The sequence below is a fragment of the Pantherophis guttatus genome, chromosome 1 (genome assembly GCF_059756535.1).
Source record: "Pantherophis guttatus breed Tessera chromosome 1, ASM5975653v1, whole genome shotgun sequence".
NCBI classification, from domain to species: Eukaryota; Metazoa; Chordata; class Lepidosauria; order Squamata; family Colubridae; genus Pantherophis; species Pantherophis guttatus.
In genome coordinates, this window is record NC_142063.1 from 87008236 (window position 1) to 87028544 (window position 20309).

The 20309-nt window shown below is 39.1% G+C and overlaps 2 protein-coding genes across 8 annotated transcripts in view; both read left to right on the forward strand.

Annotated features, from left to right (window-relative positions):
- The window catches only part of DHCR7 (7-dehydrocholesterol reductase), a 30940-nt gene extending 29207 nt beyond the window's left edge, over window positions 1–1733 (forward strand). For all 7 annotated transcript variants that reach the window (XM_087877589.1, XM_034417285.3, XM_087877574.1 and 4 more), the window contains one exon: window positions 1128–1733. In XM_087877589.1, the coding sequence (XP_087733715.1) occupies window positions 1128–1592 (465 nt within the window). In that variant the 3' untranslated portion in view covers window positions 1593–1733. The remainder of the gene's footprint in view (window positions 1–1127) is intronic.
- An 8920-nt stretch (window positions 1734–10653) lies between these two features.
- Window positions 10654–20309, forward strand: part of ZDHHC13 (zDHHC palmitoyltransferase 13) — a 33898-nt gene continuing 24242 nt past the window's right edge. The window contains exons 1-4 of the mRNA XM_060687631.2: window positions 10654–11109; window positions 15458–15600; window positions 17104–17226; window positions 18847–18924. Of these exons, the coding sequence (XP_060543614.2) occupies window positions 11089–11109; window positions 15458–15600; window positions 17104–17226; window positions 18847–18924 (365 nt within the window). The 5' untranslated portion in view covers window positions 10654–11088. The remainder of the gene's footprint in view (window positions 11110–15457; window positions 15601–17103; window positions 17227–18846; window positions 18925–20309) is intronic.

Sequence of the window (20309 nt, forward strand, 5' to 3'; positions counted from 1 at the left end):
ACTTTCTCTTCCTCCCCCTCTTCTTCTCCTCCCTACTTCCTCTTCCTTTCTCCTTCTCCTCCTCTCTTCCTCCCTCTCTTACCCTCACACCTACTCTAATTTCCCTTCCCTTCATCCCTCTCTATTGCTGTATCCTTTTATGCATATGGACTACTCAGAGAGCTGAAAAAGTTATTTTTGACTGGTCCTCACACTTTTGACCAGTCCTCGAACTTACGACTGTCCTCACATTTTACGTTTTTGCCCTATCTTGTCACCATGGTGAAGAGAAGCAGTTGTGAAATGAATGACACGGTTGTTAAGAATGCTACAATGGGCATGATGACCAGTCATAAGTGCGAAGACCAGTCAAAAGTGCGAGGACCTGTCATAAATCACTTTTTTCAGCCCTCTGGGTAGTCCTTTTGTGCACATGGACTACTCAGAGGGCTGAAAAAGTTATTTTTGACTGGTCCTCGCACTTTTGACCAGTCCTCGAATTTACGACTGTCCTCACATTTTACGTTTTTTGCCCTATCTTATCACCATGGTGAAGAGAAGCAGTTGTGAAATGACTGACATGGTTGTTAAGAATGCTGCACGGGCATAAATGTGAGGATGGTCATAAGTGTGAGGACCAGTCAAAAGTGCGAGGATCTGTCAGAAATGACTTTTTTCAGCCCTCTGAGTAGTCCCTATACACATAGCCATGGCCACCCGGTCACATGACCAGCTAGCCCACCCAGTCACATGATCTCCAAGCCACGCCCACAGAACCAATAGTAAAAAATTTTAGAACCCACCCCTGGTTGGGATTCACCAAACATGAGGAACTGTATTAAAGGGTCGCGGCATTAGGAAGGTTGAGAACCACTGCATTAGATGATAAAGCTTGGATGGGTACATAAGGGAGAAGGATCCTTTAGGGCCCTGAGCCACATAGGACCCTAAAAGTTAAAATCAATGCTTTGAATTGCTCAGTGGATGAGGATAGATTTTGTGGAAGAAAGTCTATATGCTTGTTAAGAGTTGACACTGACGCTATGGGACAATCAAGAACCCAGATAATGTAAAAGAAAGGAAAGAGTGCTGACTAAATCTGATAATTTGTTTACCAATTGTTTTTCATTCTCTTTTTTTTACCTCAGGGGTTGTATTTGGTCTATCATCCTGTCCAGCTTGCTACCAGTTATGCAGTTGGAATTCTTCTACTGAGTTTGGTGGGCTACTATATTTTCAGAATGGCCAATCATCAGAAAGATCTCTTCCGTCGCACTGATGGCGACTGTAAAATATGGGGCAAGAAACCCAAATATTTTGAATGTACCTACACATCAGCCAATGGAACTAAACATTACAGTAAACTCTTGATTTCAGGATTCTGGGGTGTGGCCCGCCATTTTAACTACACTGGAGACTTGATGGGCTCCCTGGCATACTGCCTGTGTTGTGGTTTTAATCATATTCTTCCTTATTTCTACATAATTTTTATGACCATTCTCCTGGTCCACCGCTGCATTAGGGATGAACATCGATGCTCCAACAAGTATGGCAAAGACTGGAAGAGATATACTGATGCAGTACCATACCGACTCATTCCAGGGATTTTCTAAATGCTTATTTCAGACTTAATAAATTGCAAAAAACAAGTTTTGATACATTTATCAGCTGTATTTTTGGTGCATACAATGTCATAAGATGTGTAAAAATAACATTTAACATAAAATGCACATTATATAAACTTTTAAAAGTTATTTTTGTTGTTGTTCTTTTTGTACTGATTTATTTTGCTTTCTCCCCAACCCAAATCCAAAAAAACAGTGCAGTAATTTGTATTTCAGTTTTACTATTCTGGAAAAAGGGAAATCGTGATCTATAATTGACCACAAGGTTATTTGTATTACCATGTGATGATTCTCCGATTATTGTACTTGCTCTGAAAATTCTGGAATCTTCAATACCCTCTAAATCCATACTTGATAATTAACGTTCATTCCATTTTGAAAATGATGACTGGGTAAACTGACAAGATCTTTGAGTAATGATAAACAGTTCAATGAAGGTTTTGACACAATGTGCATCCAATGTAAAATAGACCAACAGCATGTTAAGAGATAATAAGTCATGGTATCCAAAATAAAAATGCCAATCTCATAATGCCCTTTTATAAATCACTGGTGCAACCCTCTGGAATATTTTGTACAGTTCTGGTCACTGCACCTCAGAAAGGATATAGTGGAGCTAAAAAAAGATTGGTGAAGGGCAACTAAGGTATTTAAGGGACTAAAACAGCTGCCCTGTGCATGATGTGAATAAAACGAAGAAGGAGGAGCTCTTTTCTCCTTCCCAAAATACCCAATGAACAGGATTGTGCCCGCGCCACACTTCGCTCACACGTGCGCCAAGCTGCTGCGCAAGTCTGCCTTGTTTATAGGGATTTCAGTATTTCAGATGACACTTTCGTTTGACCAGCACAGTATGTTTAAAAAGACAATATGTCGAGATTTAATAAATCCATGTCTCTATAAATCAATAAATCAATTTTGAACCCTGTGTGCAAAATTGCAAAATTGCTGAACTATGTTTACTAAAATGAGAACTTCATTTCTCAAGGTTTATTACAAAATAGATCCTGCTGTGGCTGATTTAAAAGCAAAGCAGAATGTCTCCTGTTAAACATGCACACTCAAACTCAAAGAATTACAGGTAATGATGTTTTAGTACAGTAGATTTAATATAGATACCCATTCCAATAGATTTAGGCAGCTTAATAAAGTATTCAAACAATTTAAAATAGATTGGTTGATAGGTTTTATATAAGTAGTCTTTGAGTTATGACTGTAATGAAGCCTGCCCATTATAGTCAGAAGTCAAGATGGCCATTAAATTAACAATTTCATTTAACGACCCACCCATCCCATCCCATCCCTGCTGTCCCTTATGCAATTGTTAAATGAACACAGGCCATTAAGTAGAGCATGGGGTACCTCAGGGGTGGCCTACTGCAGGCACAAGCCCATTTGGTCTTCAGTCTCCCCCACACCCTGAGATACTCCATGCTTTGCTTCTCACTCCTTGAGGTTCCCACAGTTGCTTGGGCCTCCTCCCCACCCACCACAATAGCACATTTACCTTTCAAAGATCTCCACAGCTCAGGAGGTCAGGGTAGAAAAGGAGGACAAGTGCTCCAGACGTAGGTATCATTTTGGAAATGGCCACAATTCACTATAGCCATTCCCAAAATGATGCCTGTTTTCCAGATAGCGCCATGCAACCTCTGTGTAGGGAGGCCACACAGTGAAGGGAGGAGTTCAGAAACACTCCTTCAGTGTTTCTTAAGGAGACCTACAGAAAAAATAAGTAAATGTGCCATGATGGTGATGGGGAGGAGGATATGGGACCCAGTGGGGTGGGAAGCTGGCCCAAAGTCAGCAGGGGCCCAACAGGGCAGGATGGGGGGAGAAGATAGGAACTGCATTAAACTGTCGCATTGCATCATTTACATGTGACAATGTGAAAACTAGTGCTGCTGATAACAAGAATGAGTAATTTATTAAATTTATATGGTGCCCATCTCATTGTCAAATAACTCTGGATGGCTTACATCATGGGTGTCAAACTCAAGGCTTCCAGGTTGTTTAAATCTGGCCTGGAAATATCAAAGGACCAGCCCGCTGTGCCTCTGCCAGCCAAAATGGCCCACGGGGGGGGACTGCATGTGGCCCATTTTCAGCCAGCAGAGTGCTGCAGGAGGCAGGGGAGGCCAAAAACAGACCGTGCGGAGGCCTTTGTGCAGCCTATTTTTGGCCAGCAGAGTGCTGGATTGGACTGGATTACAATTATGTGGCCTCAAGAAAGTGCCTGATCTGGATAGAAAACAAGCAACATCCTATGTTAATACTACAGTTTAATGCCAGATTTTACATATTGTAGTTCCATTTAATCTACAATCAACAATCTATAATTGACAGCCATTTCTATTTTCTATCCTGGAAATTTATCTCTGCTGTTAGATCTTGTATTATGTCATTTATGCTATTGTATTTTTATTATTAATAAGTATTATTTATTCATATTCCCACATCCCACATGGTGGCCACATCCACCATGACCATGCCAGTGGTGGGTTGCCCCCGGTTTGGACTGGTTCTATACAACCGGTAGTAAAACCAGCGGGAAGCTCCGCCCACTGACCCCAATGTCATCAGGAAGCTTCTGCGCATGCGCAGAAACACACGCGCAGCCCCATTGAGAACCGATAGTAAAGGTAAGTAGAACTTACCCCTGGATCATGCCCACTCCAGCCATATACCACCACCACCCCAGCCCTCTGAGGTCAAACATAACCCTGATCTGGCCCTCAATGAAATTGAGTTTGAAACCCCTGGCTTACATAATTAATATGAAGGAATATATATATAGCCATTCTGCATGTGTATTATCTTAAGATTGCAAAAGTCCAAAATGGTATTCTATGCTTTCTACATCAATTTCCCCTAAACAGCAACTGGCTTGATATCCAAAAGCTAAATCCTTTTCCTTGAAGGGAACCTGGAACTAGGTAATTCCTTACCTATCAGGAATTAAATTCTCACAGTAGCTAACTGCACTAAGTATATAATGCTGTAATGAAGTTTGTGACTGCATAGCGTAATTGTGGAAGCATCGGCTTGGAAAATGACAGCTGTTTGCAGGATCCAAGCAATGGAAACCTTTCCTTTGTTTTGCAAAGAAAAGTGTGGTCTTTGTAAGCAGAGAGGTACAATTTGCTCCATCGGCATTAGCAAGCTCTTTGCTCAGCTAACACCAAAGCAAAACAGAGAGGCTCCCCTCCTCAGAGTGCACTATGCTAGAATTTTTTTAAAAAGAAAGATTGCATTGAATGGTTTTTAAAATAGCAGTTCTAAAAGCTAGAAAGGCTAGTCCAGAATGGGGAAGGGAACCGGTTGTCTTTTTCACTGCTACAAGCTTCTGTGCTAAAAAAATATGTTGCATTTTTTTCTTTTGCAATCAATTAAAAACATTCCAGCATTTGGCATATCAGGAGAAAGAGAGAGAGAGAGACTTGGTGTAACAGTGCTCTCTATTGAGCAAGAAAAGCATTGCAGTTTCTTTTCACATATGGTAGGATTTTGCTGTCATTCCCCAAAGTAAAATAATAAAAAGCAATAAAAAGAAAATGAAGTAAAAAATAAAAGTGACAAATCCATTTTGAAAGGGCAGCCATCAAGCTAGCTGAAGTTGCTCTTCATTGGCTTATTCTGTTGTGTGGACTAAATAAGTTGAAGTATTCAAGTTTTATTAAGATTCCGAAGTATAAATGTAATTGTGATCCTCTTAAAACTTTGTTCTTTTAGATAATCATTGAAGAATTCAAAAATCACAGTCTCTTCAGTAAACTGGTTCATGTATAAGACAAACTATGTTGTTAAGCTTGTTCGTACTAGGCATAGTGTCATTCATTAACCTACCTACTTTAAGATTTGCTCAAACTAGGCCACTTCAATAAGCCATGGTTAAATACACTAAATTTATTTGTATAAGTAAACTGAACACTGAGATAGGATTCCATGAATATGTTTAATGCCTAAAATGCTATGCAGCACTTTGAATTTAATGAACAAGAGGTACTTCAAAATGCATGGCAGTGCAGCTACATAACTATCTGCAATGCTACAAAAAAGCTTTAGCCCGGGTTTTAACAGCAGATTTGTGCAATTCTAGAAAAAGCCGGAGTTCTTAGTAGTTGGAACCAGAAGCTACATTTGGCAAACTCAATTGTAAGGAGGAGTTGGAGCCAGATGTTACATTTGTGTTCCAATGTATGTCATTTTTCAGAGATTCAAACCATTGCACTTAAATACTTATTTGTACTTAATGGATAAGATTATGACTAGTTGAATTGCATACCTACTCAGTTGGTTGACCAAGATACTACTCTTGTTGGGCAAATTCCAGGTTCCCCCTCTTCTCTTCAACTCAGGAAAGAGTAAGCACACCAAGTGGTGAAATCCATTTTTTTTTACTACCGGTTCTGTGGGCATGGCTTGGTGGGTGTGGTGTGGCTTGGTGGGCATGGCAGGGGAAGGATATTGCAAAATCTCCATTCCCACCCCACTCTAGGGCCAGCCAGAGGTGGTATTTGCCAGTTCTCCAAACTACTCAAAATTTCTGCTACCAGTTCTCCAGAACCTGTCAGAACCTGCTGGATTTCATCCCTGGATTAAACCCATCTCTACTCAACAGTAATAGTACTTCAACAGTATTCCCAATTAAGTGACTCTCAAACTGATGTCAACTCCATAACTGGTCTTCCTTCTCTGATGAACTTGGTGTCCTGTGAGGGGGGGGGAACTGTTCTGAGCTTCTTATCTGCTAAAGGAAGTACAGCCAGAAAAGTTCACTGCTCTACTGAGCATGAAAAACTTTCAAGAATTAAAAACTGCTTTGGGTAGTCAGCCTGTGTTCCAAAATCTAGAGTATAATTTTGTTGTTGGACAGGTTGATACTTTTGATGTGAAGTTAGGGGAAGCGTTACAATGTAAAAGCTTGATGATTCATTTATTTAAAATATTTAATTAAATATTTCAACTAACTCTGGCCACATCCCAAATAAATACCATCTGGCTATATATAGCTACATAAGGGATATAAAACTGCATCCTTCTCCCAATGTCTCAAAATTATGAATACAGGTAGTCCTCGGCTTACAACCACAATGGAGCCACAAAATTTCTGTCACTGAGACATTTGTTAAGTGAGTCTTGCCCCATTTTATGACCTTTCTTGCTACTGTGGTTAAGTAAATCACAGGAGTTGATAGGCTGGTAACCCAGTTGTTAAGTGAATCCAGCTTCCCTATTGACTTTGCTTGTCAGGTCACAAAAGGTGATCACATGATCTTGGGACACAGCAATGGTCATAAATATGAATCCGTTGCCAAGCATCAGAATTTTGGTCACGTGATTATGGGGATGCTGCAAAGGTCCTGACTGTGAAAAAGGACTCTAAGTCACTTTTCCCAGGGCCCTTGTAACTTTTTTTTTTTTATATTGAAAAGGTTTTCAAATACAAATTTTTCCCCCTTTTTCCCCCCCCTCCCCCCCTCCCTAACCCCCCCTCCCCACCCTTCCCCCCCTGTGACTTCTTCGTAACAAAAAAAAAACCCTAATTCATAACAGATTACTTACTCCCTCCTCAAAATACTGACCTTTACTTACTAAAAGTATTATAAATCCCCCTTTATCCATACATTTCAGAAAAGAAGAAGAGAAAAAAAAAACAAAAAAAAAACAAACACATTATACTATAACTATTATAAAATAACTCTAATTTAGCATAATAGTGTTTTATATCTATGCATTATTGCAACAATTCAAAACCACCTTCCACTTTAAAACTATACAATAAGTCCTACTTTAATAACATTTCAAAGCGGGCTCCCCATAAAATCTAATTTAACATTTATTCCACTCTATCCATTTCCTCCACTCCCCTAAATGTATCACTTAAAAATCCCTTTTCTTAAACTAATCAGTCTGTAGCTAGCTTATTCACCCACTGTCTTACAAATTTACCATACACAACAATTCTTGATATCTTTAATTCACTGCCCACACTACTTAAAAATATATATATATATATATTCCATTATATCTAAATAAAAAAAGAAAAGACAATAACTTTAAATTTATAGTCCATATAATATCTTCTTGAAGTCTTTCCACTGGATTGTTAAAACCAACATCCATAATAGGGTGACATAGCTTGCGGATGCAACAGTTTATTCAAGATCTCCAATCATATCTGCCCCCATCAGTAGTAAACATCTTCTTATATATATAAAAGTAAAAACAACCACCCGAGTGACATTATAATTGTATTCCATATAATAATAATTGTGGGTTTCATCAGGATTATTAATTTCCATCATCGTATTGGGTAACAACCCGATCTTCTGCATGTCCCAATGTGATTCTCTTGCCTTATAATTCAAGATAATTATAATATATTTATCAACACAAAAAGAAGTTTCAAAGTAGATAATTCAAAACCATCAATTTGAGGCTCTTTCCATGTCCCAAAATTACGGCAATGCAGAGATCTGCCACTATCCTCAGGATGATATTGACCAATATGTCGCCTCCTCTATGTTTTCACATAATCATTCATATTTTAAAATCACTGGCTTCACTGTTGCTTGGGTTAGAAATTTCTATTTTTGTACAACCTATTTCTTTTTTTGTTTTCTTTTTGTGGGTTTGACCTCCATCCTAATTTTTTGTGTCTCGCATTTCTTTTTTATCCCTTGTATATCCTCTAATTGGTTTCCATGCTTGTCCTTGCCTTGATAAGTCATCACATTAAAATCAGATGGCACTTCTCTCAAATTTGTAGATAATCCAGCTGGGGTATCCGATAAATCCAAAGGCAATTTATCTGGTACAGTCTCTGTCTTTAGTTCCAGCTCCTTCTGCTTATCCTGTATTATATCTGAAGACGTTAAATTCATTTTCAACCTATTTTGATAAAATTCTTCCGCCCTTTCAACAGTATTTAACTGGTATCTTTCTCCTTGATATCTCAATATAATACCAACTGGGACGTCCCACCGGAATTGAATATTTCTCCTTTTTAACTCAGACACCAGAAAGCCAAATTTCTTCCTTTCCATTAGTATCTTAGGTGGGAGTTCCTTGTAAATCCAAATCTTTCTTCCATACAATTGCAAATTAGAATTGAAGGAATTTTGCACAATTTTATTCCTAATTTCTTTATCTGAAAAATAGATTACCACATCTCTAGGCAATTGCCTTTGCTTGGCAGTCCAGGAGTTTATTCGATAAGCTCTGTCAATCCTACAAAACACTTCCTCAGGTTGAATCTTTAAAATCCCAGCTAGAAATTCAGAAGATATTTTCCTTAAGTCATCTCTGTTATTTTCCTGCAAACCTCTAAGTCTTATTGCATATTCTGTGAAATTATATTGTATCTTTAGAACCTCTTTTTGAATCCTCTGTTCCAGATATTCTACATTACCAGACTTTTGGTCAGCATCCATTTTAAATTTTTCTTCTGAACTATAATCCTGAATATTTAACAAATCATTTTCAATTTTTTGAATTCTATTGTCCAATTTATCTTGAATTTCATCCATTTTTGACTCTAGTAAATTAGTATTTGTATCCAACCGAATCATGAATTCTGACAATTTTAAAATTTTTTGCTGCAAAAAGTCAAACTTGGATTTCACCAATTCCTTAGTTTCCTGCTTAAATTTTTCAAGTTGCTGATTCACAATCTCATCCCTTCTTTCAATCTCCTCTAAGAGAAATTCTATTATATTAAAATCAGGTTTCTGGGACTGAAGAGTTAAAACTTGTTCCTTTAAATTCTTAGTGGGGGAATCCCCCCCACCTATTTGTTTGTCTGACTTCACAAGCCTCAGTGCCATGTTTCCGCCTAAGCAGGCTTTGTTAGAAGAAGAAAAAAAAAAAAACAAGACAAAAGACTTCCAGCCAGCAACACTCAAGCCTCCAGGGAAAAAAGAGAAAAACAAAAACAGGAGCGGAGTTTTGTCTACAAATGTAGCCAGTGGTATTTATTCCGCTACATTGTAATAATAAAAAACGGAAGAACTTTCCCTCTCAAACTCTTCTCCAGCCGCGGCAGACGCCATTTTAAAAAGAAACTTTTTTCCTCTTTCTCTTCCTCTATTCTCTTAAGTAATTTTTAAAAGATAAGTAAAATACTTGCGCTTCAGTATTACAGGTCCAGCTCACATTTTCTTTGAGTAATCTGTCAAATTCGCAGGCTTGCTTTTGACGCCTGGCTCTGCATTAGCAGAGGTCTCCCAAAGCCCGGAGCAGCGGCTGGGGATATGGGGCATCTCATCCGCTCCATCCCAAAAGTAAAAGAAAAACTTTTGGGACTCTGCAGAGAGTTCTACCCACCCCTGCCGGCTCTATCTCCGTTTCCTCATGGGAACGGAGTTTTTTCGAGCCGCCGTTCCGTTGTGAAGGCGGCTCTGACAGGCAGTGGAAGCTGACGATCCCAAAGGAACGTCTGGCGGCGGCCAGCAGCAAACAGGAAGTCTCCGGCCCTTGTAACTTTGAACAGTCACTAAATGAACTGTTGTAAATCAAGGTCTACCTGCATCCCTTCATCTCAATGACCTCCTGAGCACATGGAAGTCAGAGAAGATGTAAGAGATATAACAGATTAACAGAGTTGGAAGGGACCTTATAGGTCATCTAGTCCAACACCCCCACCTCTGGCTCAAGCAGGAGACCTTATACCATTTCTGACAAATGGCAGTCCAATCTTTTCTTGAAAGTCTCAAGTGATGAAGCTCCCACAACTTCCGAAGGCAAGTTGTTCCATTGGTTGATTGTTCTCATTGTCAGAAAGTTCCTCCTCATTTCTAGGTTGAATCTCTCCTTGGCCAGTTTCCATCCATTATTCCTTGTCTGGCCTTCAGGTGCCTTGGAAAACAGCTTGACCCCCTCCTCTCTGTGGCAGCCCCTCAAGTATTGGAAGATGGCTATCATGTCTCCCCTGGTCCTTCCCTTCACTAGACTAGCCCAGTTCATGTAACCCTTCTTCGTATGTTTTAGTCTCCAGTCCTCTAACCATCCTGATTGTTCTTCTCTGCACTTTTTCTAAAGTCTCAACATCTTTTTTTATAGTGTGGTGACCAAAACTGAATGCAGTACTCTAGGTGTGGTCTTACTAAGCCCCTTCCTCTTTTATTGCTATTTTAAAAAGTTCGTTACAGTGACGAGTCTCCTTCCCGCTCTGAGGGAAGCTGAGTATTATTACACTGCAATGTTCATCCTCTGCCAACACTGATCCGAAAGCTCTGGAAACGGTTCCGTGGAAGGAGGGGCGCGGAGAAGGGCTGTCGCCCCGGCCCACCGACTACAAGCCGCCACCAGGCCGCCAGAGGCCCGGTTGGGACTCCTGGCTCCTGTGGGCGTGATCGGAGCTCCTCCTTTTCTCTTTCGAGGGGCCGGGCCTGGCGGGTGTGTGTTTCGGCGGTAACCAGGAAGACGGACCAGGAAACTCCTGGGATCGCCAGGCGAGAGCGGCGACTCTGGACGGCTGACCATGGAGGGCGCTGGCCGCGAGGTAAGCAGCAAATAGCCGGAAAGCGAGATGAAGGAGAGCCCGAGAAGAGGCCTAAAAAGCAAGCAGGCAGGCAGGGTCTTCGCTGCGATTCAGTTCCGCTGGTTCCCACGTGATCCTCGGAGGAGTTTGGGGCCGACGGTTGAACGCGGTCCCCCCCCCCCCTTCGCAAAGTCGAGTTCGGCCACTGAGTTGATCATCTCATGGCACTTTTCCAGCTTTATTTTGTAGTAGAAGGGGATGCTCAGGGTGGGCAGCTATAGCTAGTAGAGGCAGAAGGGCACAACTTTGCTATTCCTCCCCCCACCCCACCCCTTCTTCTTCTTCTTCTTCTTCTTCTTCTTCTTCTTCTTCTTCTTCTTCTTCTTCTTCTTCTTCTTCTTCTTCTTCTCATATATATATATATATATATATATGGGTTCATGTAGGAGAAGCTTCTTTGGGACGTCACTTGCCTCTGGAGAAGTTATCACAATGACTCTGTGATAAATGAAGTTCTGCTTGATTGCCCCGTCTCCAGCACAAACATCTCAGAAAAGATGTCTGTGGAGATTCTCAGTCATCCAGGTGATGGTTGTCCCAAAAGAAACGTTTTCAAAAGGCAACTGGAAGACTTAAGCGATGAGAAGTAAAACATCTTCAAGCAAAAACAAAAGCAAGTCCAGTTGCCTTTTGAAAAGTCACCTTTGGGGATCTCAGAAAAGAAGACTTCCTACTGTACATGCAGTCCCAAACTCAACTTGATGAGTGGTCCAGGTTACCGATATGCCTCCACAGGGAGAGCTGGGGTTCAGTTTTCCTGTCTTCAGATATTTACAGGATTTGACAGAATATCAGCAGGTAGAAAAGCCAGCATCACCTAGACAGAAATCATTGGTGGGTTTTCAGCACAAATGTTTTCTATGTACACTTATTGAGACCTGAAGACCCTGCTAAGTCTACTAGATCTTTTGATTACCATAGTGGAATCATAAAACAAATATTTAGTTGAACATGATATCGTGTATGTCTTTTAAACAATGAATATTTTAATATAATGTTTTAAAAGATTATTTCTTCCTGCCATGATTGGGAATATGTCAAATACAACTATGAAGGGTACCCTTATCTTTTAAAAATGAAAATTATTTAACTTAATAGTATTTCTTACTGTTTCCAAAAACTATCTTCATGAATGATTTTTTGCTAGCACAGGTAGCAAGGAATTGTTTTTAAAGGCCAGGTCTCCACAATAGAATAAAATAGTTTTTTTTAAAGAATTCTTTTATTGGCCAAGTGTGATTGGACACACAAGGAATTTGTCTTTGGTGCATATGCTCTTAGTGTACATAAAGAAAAAATAAAATATATTTGTCAAGAATCATAAGATACAACACTTAAGGATAGTCATAGGATACTAATAAGCAATCAAATAATTATAGGAAACAATAAAAACAATATAAGTTGTAAAGATACAAGCAACAAGGATATAGCCATAAGTGGGAAGAGATAGGTACTAGTAAGGATGAGAAGAAGAATAGTAATACAGTCTTAGTAGTTAATTTGACAGTGTTGTGGGAATTAGTTGTTTAGCAGAGTGATGGCATTCAGGAAAAAACTCCTTGTGTCTTCTTGTTCTGGTATACAAAGCCCTATAGCATCGTTTTGAGGGTAGAAGTTGAAACAGAATGCAAGAGGTCTGTAGATATTTTCACAGCTCTCTTTTTGACTCATGTAGTGTACAGGTCCTCAATGGAAGGTAGGTTGGTAGCAATTGTTTTTTCTGCAGTTCTAACTATCCGTTGAAGTCTGTGTCTGTCTTGTTTGATTGCAGAGCCAAACCAGACAGTTATAGAGGTGCAGATGACAGACTCAATAATTCCTCTGTAGAACTGTATCAGCAGCTCTTTGGGTAGTTGAACTTTCTGAGTTGGCGCAGAAAGAACATACTTTGTTGTGCTTTTTTGATGATGTTTTTGATGTTGGGTGACCATTTTAAGTCTTGAGATATGATAGAAGCTAGAAATTTGAAGGTCTCTACTGTTGATACTGTGTTGTCTAGTATTGTAAGAGGTGGTAGTATAGGAGGGTTTCTCCTAAAATCTACCACCATCTCTACAGTTTTGAATGTATTTAGTTCAAGATTGTTCTGGTTGCACCACAATGCTAGTTGTTCAACCTCCCGACTGTATGCAGATTCATCATTGTCTCGAATGAGACCAATCACTGTTGTATCGTCTGCAAACTTCAGTATTTTAACAGAGGGATCTTTTGAGATGCCATCATAGGTATATAGAGAGAAGAGAAGTGGAGAGAGCACAACCTTGGGAGCTCCTGTGCTAATTGTACAGGTATCAGATATGATTTTGCCAGCTTCACCAGCTGCTTCCTGTCTGTTAGGAAGCTTATGATCCATTTACAAGTATGGTCAGGTACAGCTAGCTGATTTAGTTTAGTTAAAAAAATATCTGGAATGATGGTATTGAATGGTGAGCTGAAGTCTACAGAGAGGACCCTTACATAGGTCTTTGGAAATTCAAGATGTTGTAGGATATAGTACAGAGTCATATTAACAGCATTATCTGTCGATCTATTTGCAAATTGTAAGAGGTCTAACAGCGGATCCGTGATGGTTTTCAGGTGGGCCAGCACTAGCCTTTCAAAGGCCTTCATAACAACAGATGTCAGAGCAACTGGTCTGAAGTCGTTCAGCTCCTTGATGGAGGGTTTCTTTGGCACTGGGATGATAGTAGAGCATTTGAAGCAAGAAGGAACATAGCACATCTCTAGAGATTTATTAAAGATGCGGGTGAAGATGGGGGCCAGTTGGTCAGCACAAGGTTTTAGCACAAGAAGGAGTTATCTTGTTTGGGCCTGGTGCTTTTCCTAGCTTTCATCTATGAAATAGACCTTGCACCTCATTCTCTGTAATCACCAGAGGTAAGCCCAATGAGATAGTGTAGGTTGTAGGAGGCTTGGCTGATGTTGATATGTCTGTGATGGGCATTATGGAGATGGGTGGTAGTAGTTTTCTCTCAAACCTACAGTAAAACACATTCGGGTCATCTGCCAGTTGTTGATTTCCTTCAGCATGTGATGGAGGTTTGCTGTAACCGATAATATTTTTAAGAGTTTTCCACATGTTTGCTGGTTCATTTGTTGAGAACTGATTCTTTATCTTTTCAGAGTAGCTTCTTTTTGCTGCTTTGATCTCTCTTGTTAATACATTTCTGATTGTACAGGATTCTATTACCTTTTCTGTAGGCTTCCTCTTTGGTACGATGTAGCTGCTTACGTTTAGCTGTGAACCAAGGTTTATTGTTACTGTATATTCTCAGGTTTCTGGATGGCACACATAGATCTTCACAAAAACTGACATATGAGGTTACAGTATCATCCAAGTCTACAGAGGTATCTTTGAACACGAAAACATCTTCGAAACAAAAGTGTTTCTATGGAAAAGAATGGCTCGCACTTTGATATGAAAATATCCTGGTATTAAACTAAGCAGCAAAGTAGGAAATTGGCCCCTATGCCTCTCATGGAGATGTGCAAAATAATCTTTTTTAGTTATAAGATTTACCTAATAGGAGAAGGGAAAAGTTATTTAGTAAAAGCTTTTTTTAAAATTGTCAAATCCCTGCCCTAAACATTATTTGAGATGCTCTCAAGGCACCAGTTTGTCATGTCCAGTAACTATCTAATAAAGTATAGCCACCTGATGTAAAGAATAATTAAGATGCTCAACATCACATCTTGAATACCACTGAATAAATGCATCAAACAAGACTAAGTTGCTCACTTTGGTTGGGACCTAATATCATGCAATTGTCACTTACATGTTTCATTCCAAGGCAGGTGCACGCCAATTAATTTACTTAAGTTCCCTACAGCACCATTCAAAGGACAGTCTGACTGATTTCAATTCAGTTTCCTCCTACCTAGTTGAGCAAGTTCCTATTTGTAGATGCTGAAAATTAGTTCCGTTGTTAGCAAACCAGCACGGGATCTGGTGGTGGTTTTGCAGTTGCAAAATCATTGTTGCTTTGGTGCAGTAGTGGGTTCCACTTACCTTCGCTACTGGTTCGGAACTGTGTGTGTGTGCTTTTGTGCCTCCCCCTACGCTTTGTTCACATCTTTTCCCAGGATTGCTGTAAAAGGGCAAATAAGCATATTCTATTAGAACTTAATTGAATGTGGAGTTTTCTTTGTGATATGTTTTTCTCTTTTTGATTTATGATTGGCATTTAATAACAAAATGACATGTCCCAAAGTACAAAAAAGCAGTTTCCTAATTACTTGGAAGAATACGATTGTACTGGCCTAAATTTTTGATCAAGATATGTATTAATTTATTCATTTTAATTTACAGTGTCAAAGTCACAGCCATGGGTCCTTTCGTCATCATGGCCACACTTGGCTTAGTTCGTATGAAGATAAAGATCTATCAAAAGAGCATGAGATGCTGCCTTTTGTGGAGGATTACAGTAATTTTGACATTGTCAAAGCAGCCCAGTAGGTTTCTTGAACAACCACATTTATTCTTATACCACAATTATAAAAAGAAATCAAATATTAGCCAAAATATATTTTATAGGAAAATGTGTGCATATCCTTCCATTGCGGTTGTAAACCATGAGGAAGTTTTTGTACAGATGTAGGTTGTATAATATGTTTACCATGATTTGAAATGGCAAAGTGTATAACGTTTTTAAAAACTTTCATTTAAACATGTTAAAAATAAGATCAATATATTTTTATTTCAGTTTTTTGAAAAAAATTGATTAGCTAATTAGAAATTAGATTAACAAGAAGCTAATGCCAATCTTTTCTACGTAGAGAGAGAAGCATGTAGAACTTTCATGAAATGTAAATGAATAATTAGCCGAGTAGTTGAATACTAAAGTCATTTAAAGGTACAAATAAGAAAATAGCAGAAGTCTCTTTCAACTAGAGCTCAGTGTGATTTCATGGACCTATCCATGTAATTTTCTTGGCAAAATTATACAGACATAATTAGCCATTTCCTTTCTAGGAACATTTCCCCCCCCCCCACACACACACTTCACCTTATAAGCCTGTTTTTTTCTGGTGTTCTTCTATCCAATTACTAACCAGATGTGGCCTTAATTATCTTCCAAGTGCAAATAAGGTCAGACAGGTTCTACCACCTCTTAAATATAAAGCAGGAAACTATTTCATAGATTTAGCATAATGGTAATGACTAATAATTAGTGTCAATTGCTAGATACAAATGTGCAGCCTCATTTCAGAAAATCTGGAGTGTTCTGTTAACAAATTTTAATGTACTTCTGAAACTTACATTTTGCTGAACTTATGGCTGAACTTCTGGAAATTAATAGCTCTAACACAGAATAACACAGAATAGCCTAATTATTGTTTTACAAGATGCACTAAGGCAAAACTAAAATCACATTGTGTCTTAAACTTACTGATGAATCTTTGAAAATTCTGAATGTCAGAATATTGTTCTCAACTTTTGAGTTTTGGAATATTGATTCTTGCTTCCTTTAGTTTTAATATTTTTTAAAATAACCAAGCAACATGTATTATGTCACTATTCAATACAACGTCTCAAGCATTTTTAGGTTGGGATGTCTATGAGGATCTTTTGTTTATTTTTGTCAGTTTTGTTTATTTTTGAGTCAGTTTTGATTCCTGACACTAAATGGACAAGTATGTGGACACTACATGAAATTTTCTTTGCCACCTTTTTTTGGAAGTGGTTTACCATTGCAAAATAATTTAGCTCATTTCATGCGTAAGGAAAGGGTCAGATTCATTGTCCTTTAGTTTGTATTCCAGTGCCTTTAATCATTACACCAAGCTAATTTTGTTGTGAGAAATAATTATGCTAAACCTCAACCTATTATAAAAAATAATACATATAATATCCTGTCACGACACCATCTTAAACTACATTCCAACCAGTGTAATAGTAGAGACATAAACATCCAGAGTTTTTTATAACCATCTAAATTCATGTTTTTATTTCAGATATGGTCTGTTAGAGCGATGTCGAGAATTGGTAGAAGCAGGATATGATGTAAGGCAGCCAGACAAAGAAAATGTGACCCTTCTTCATTGGGCAGCAATCAATAATAAGTTGGATCTTGTAAAGTAAGTTGTCAATAGATGGATTTATCAGACTTTATGAGCAAAAGAAGGCTTGACTAGTATAGAAACAGAGGCAAAGAAGTACAGTAATGGTGTACATTGCAGTCAATGTAACAGCGGGGCGAGTGGCAGCAGGTAGTTGGGCAGAGATGGGTGGGCAGAATTGAAATGGAGGCAGAGAAGTCAGTCCCTTATCTCATTGAAGATTGTAGCTGGGAGAACCCAAGCTGGATGGGTCCTTGGGTAACAACTGGTAGGATGGTGGTACCTCAGTACTTGTCATTAATTGGTTATGGGAGGTGCGATGAGTACTAAAAATGACAAGTACCAAACAAACCACATGACTTACATGACCCTTTGTTTAGGCTGGGAAGAACTTTCTATGTCAGGGTTCCAAGTAACACCCTCAATGAAAGAAGACTCCAAAGCTTGGAAGTTCCTCAAAGTTCCATTTTATTAGAGATATCATATTGGCATATCTGGGAAAACCCGAATCTGAAAGCTTCCAGGTTTTCCCTATCCAAAAGAAAGTTCAAGTCCCTGCCCAGCACCCACATATCCATCACATGTTCCAATCAAAGCATTGTCCTAACTGAGGATGCCTCCCAGTTACACCCCTCCAGGTGCAGGGCAAGATGTCTTTAACTCTCTGAGAAAGGAATGTTGTTATGACTATATATCACCTCTGCTCCATACAATCCCCCCTCCCAGTTTACCACAGGAAGAAATATGGCAGGCCTGAAGGCCCAATGGAAAAGATGGCTTCCAAGCCTGACATTCTGTCTGTCCCTTTTCCTATGTCGGCCACTTCCCAACATGGCTGATTTCCAGTCCATTCTGCATGGCCATCCTCTTCTTCCAGTGCAATGCGTCAAGTATCAAACAAACAATGAGTACTGGGACAACATTTCCACATCAAAATGAGTTGAGAACCAAATTCGATGAGTTTTGAAGCAGTTGAGTGCCAACTATATTATCTATTAAGACTACCGTTTTAATAGATTTGTCAAAATTATTTTGTGATTTTCTAATATTTCTCTATGATATGCATACATATTTAATAATAAAGGGATTTTGATTACACAGCTGACAAAACTCTGTTATAGAAAAGTATACTATACTATCAAATATTAAACCATTTCATTTCTAAAAATATTGTGCATAAAAACGTCAGAGAAAAATCCACTTTCAGAAGAAACATTCAATCAAACTTAGTATACAGGTAATCCTCATTTAGTGACCACAGTTGGGACTGACAACTCCATAGTCACTAAAGACAAAATCATGTGAGTGCAACTTATGATTTTAAGATTTAATTGAATCTGGAATTTAATTTCCAGATTCTCCATTAACTCTGCTTGTTGCAAGCCAGTTGGGAAGCATGCAAATGGCAATCCTGTGACTGCAGAACAGTGCGATGGTTGTAAACGCAAGGATTGGTTGCATTGTCATAACTTCATACAGTTACTAAACAAAATAGACAGTAGGCGAGGATTATCTGTATATGTCTTATGTAAAAGGCTTTCCTTAAATGTTAACAGTGCAGTTTCTCTCCATTTCTCTGTTTATATACACTAAATTCATCATGTATTTGTAAAACAACTTTCTTTTGTTATCACACAGGTATTTTATCTCCAAAGGTGCAGTAGTAGATCAACTAGGAGGAGATTTAAATTCAACTCCACTTCATTGGGCAATTAGGTATGAAACAAATCTTTATTTTGATTATTTAAATAATTACAGTCAACTGAATGCTATTGTGATAACATTAGGGCAAACTGAAGTTTTGATTATGTGAGAGTGACTTTAAACTTGCATCTTTCATCTCAGCGTCAAAAATTTGCTTAAATGGGATTTTAGGTCAACCTAGAGTTTTGTACTTTAACATAAAAAAAACGGGGCTGGGAAATAAAAGGCACTCAGTTGTTAAGAAGACTGTCAGAAGAAGAAATGAACATCAGGAAAACCTAGTCAATGCTCTGAGAAGTTTCATGCTGCTATCTTGCAAGCCAAACATTTTCCCATGTTCCTGTCTTTCATACCAACTACAGATGGTCTTTGCTTAATGACCCTAATTGGGACCAGAATTTCTATCGTTAAGCAAAGCAGTTGTTAGGCAAAACATCAACCGCTTAGCAACAGCAGTTCCAGTAGATCCAGTTGCAGTTGTGAGATAGGACTGTTCTGTTGTTAGACCAGTCGTTAGGCTTCGCTTGCCCTTGCCCTTACCTGCCAATCCTCACCACCCGCAAGTAACCTTTGCCCTCTTCCTCCCGCTATTGCTGGAGGAAGACTGCGTCAAGAACAAGTAGGGAGTCTGAGGATACGTTCTGTTGATGCTGGACTTGACTGCATTCTTCATTGAATCCTGCAAGGCAGGTTTCCAGGACAACTTTTAATATGCGCTTCAGAGCACGCACCAGACACATGCCTGGAAAATCTGTGAGGGGTCCTTGGTGCTCTCTGAGTTTGCTTGTTTTCTTGCAGATGTTTCATTACATAAAATCACTGTAACGTAAGATCATCAGCACTAGCAAACTAACAACCAAGCTCAGGGAGCACCAAGGATCCTTCACCCTGAATGTCTGTTTAAAGAAAATGATTTTTACCAATTTGTGGAAATTTAATATGGAAGGCACTTGTAAGGCAAGGCATTCCAGAGCATAGGGTCCAATATGCTTTTGGCCCATGCTTCTTTTTGTTTACAGAGGGATGTTAAAGAGATCAGGAATATTTAGCAAGCAGGGCACTTCCTCTTAAAGAATGGGTTTTTACTCTTAACAAACTTGGTTTTTTTCATGTATGCATGTGTGCTATCCAAATACAGATTCTAACGTATCAATTGGAGTACAGTAGTCCAATCAGGAAAATCTTCCCTACTGGAACTGGATTGGGAAGAGAAGTGATATGGTGGGAATGGAATAGAGCCAAGCCAAGCCATTAGAAAACTGAGAACAAAACCCACTCCCTACTAGCACTGATGATGTTACCTAGTTAGGTTAATGAAACTTCTGCAAGCAAACAAGCAGGCTCAGAAAGCACCAAGGACCCCTCATTTCAACCCTGAGCTACAAATATTCTCCTTT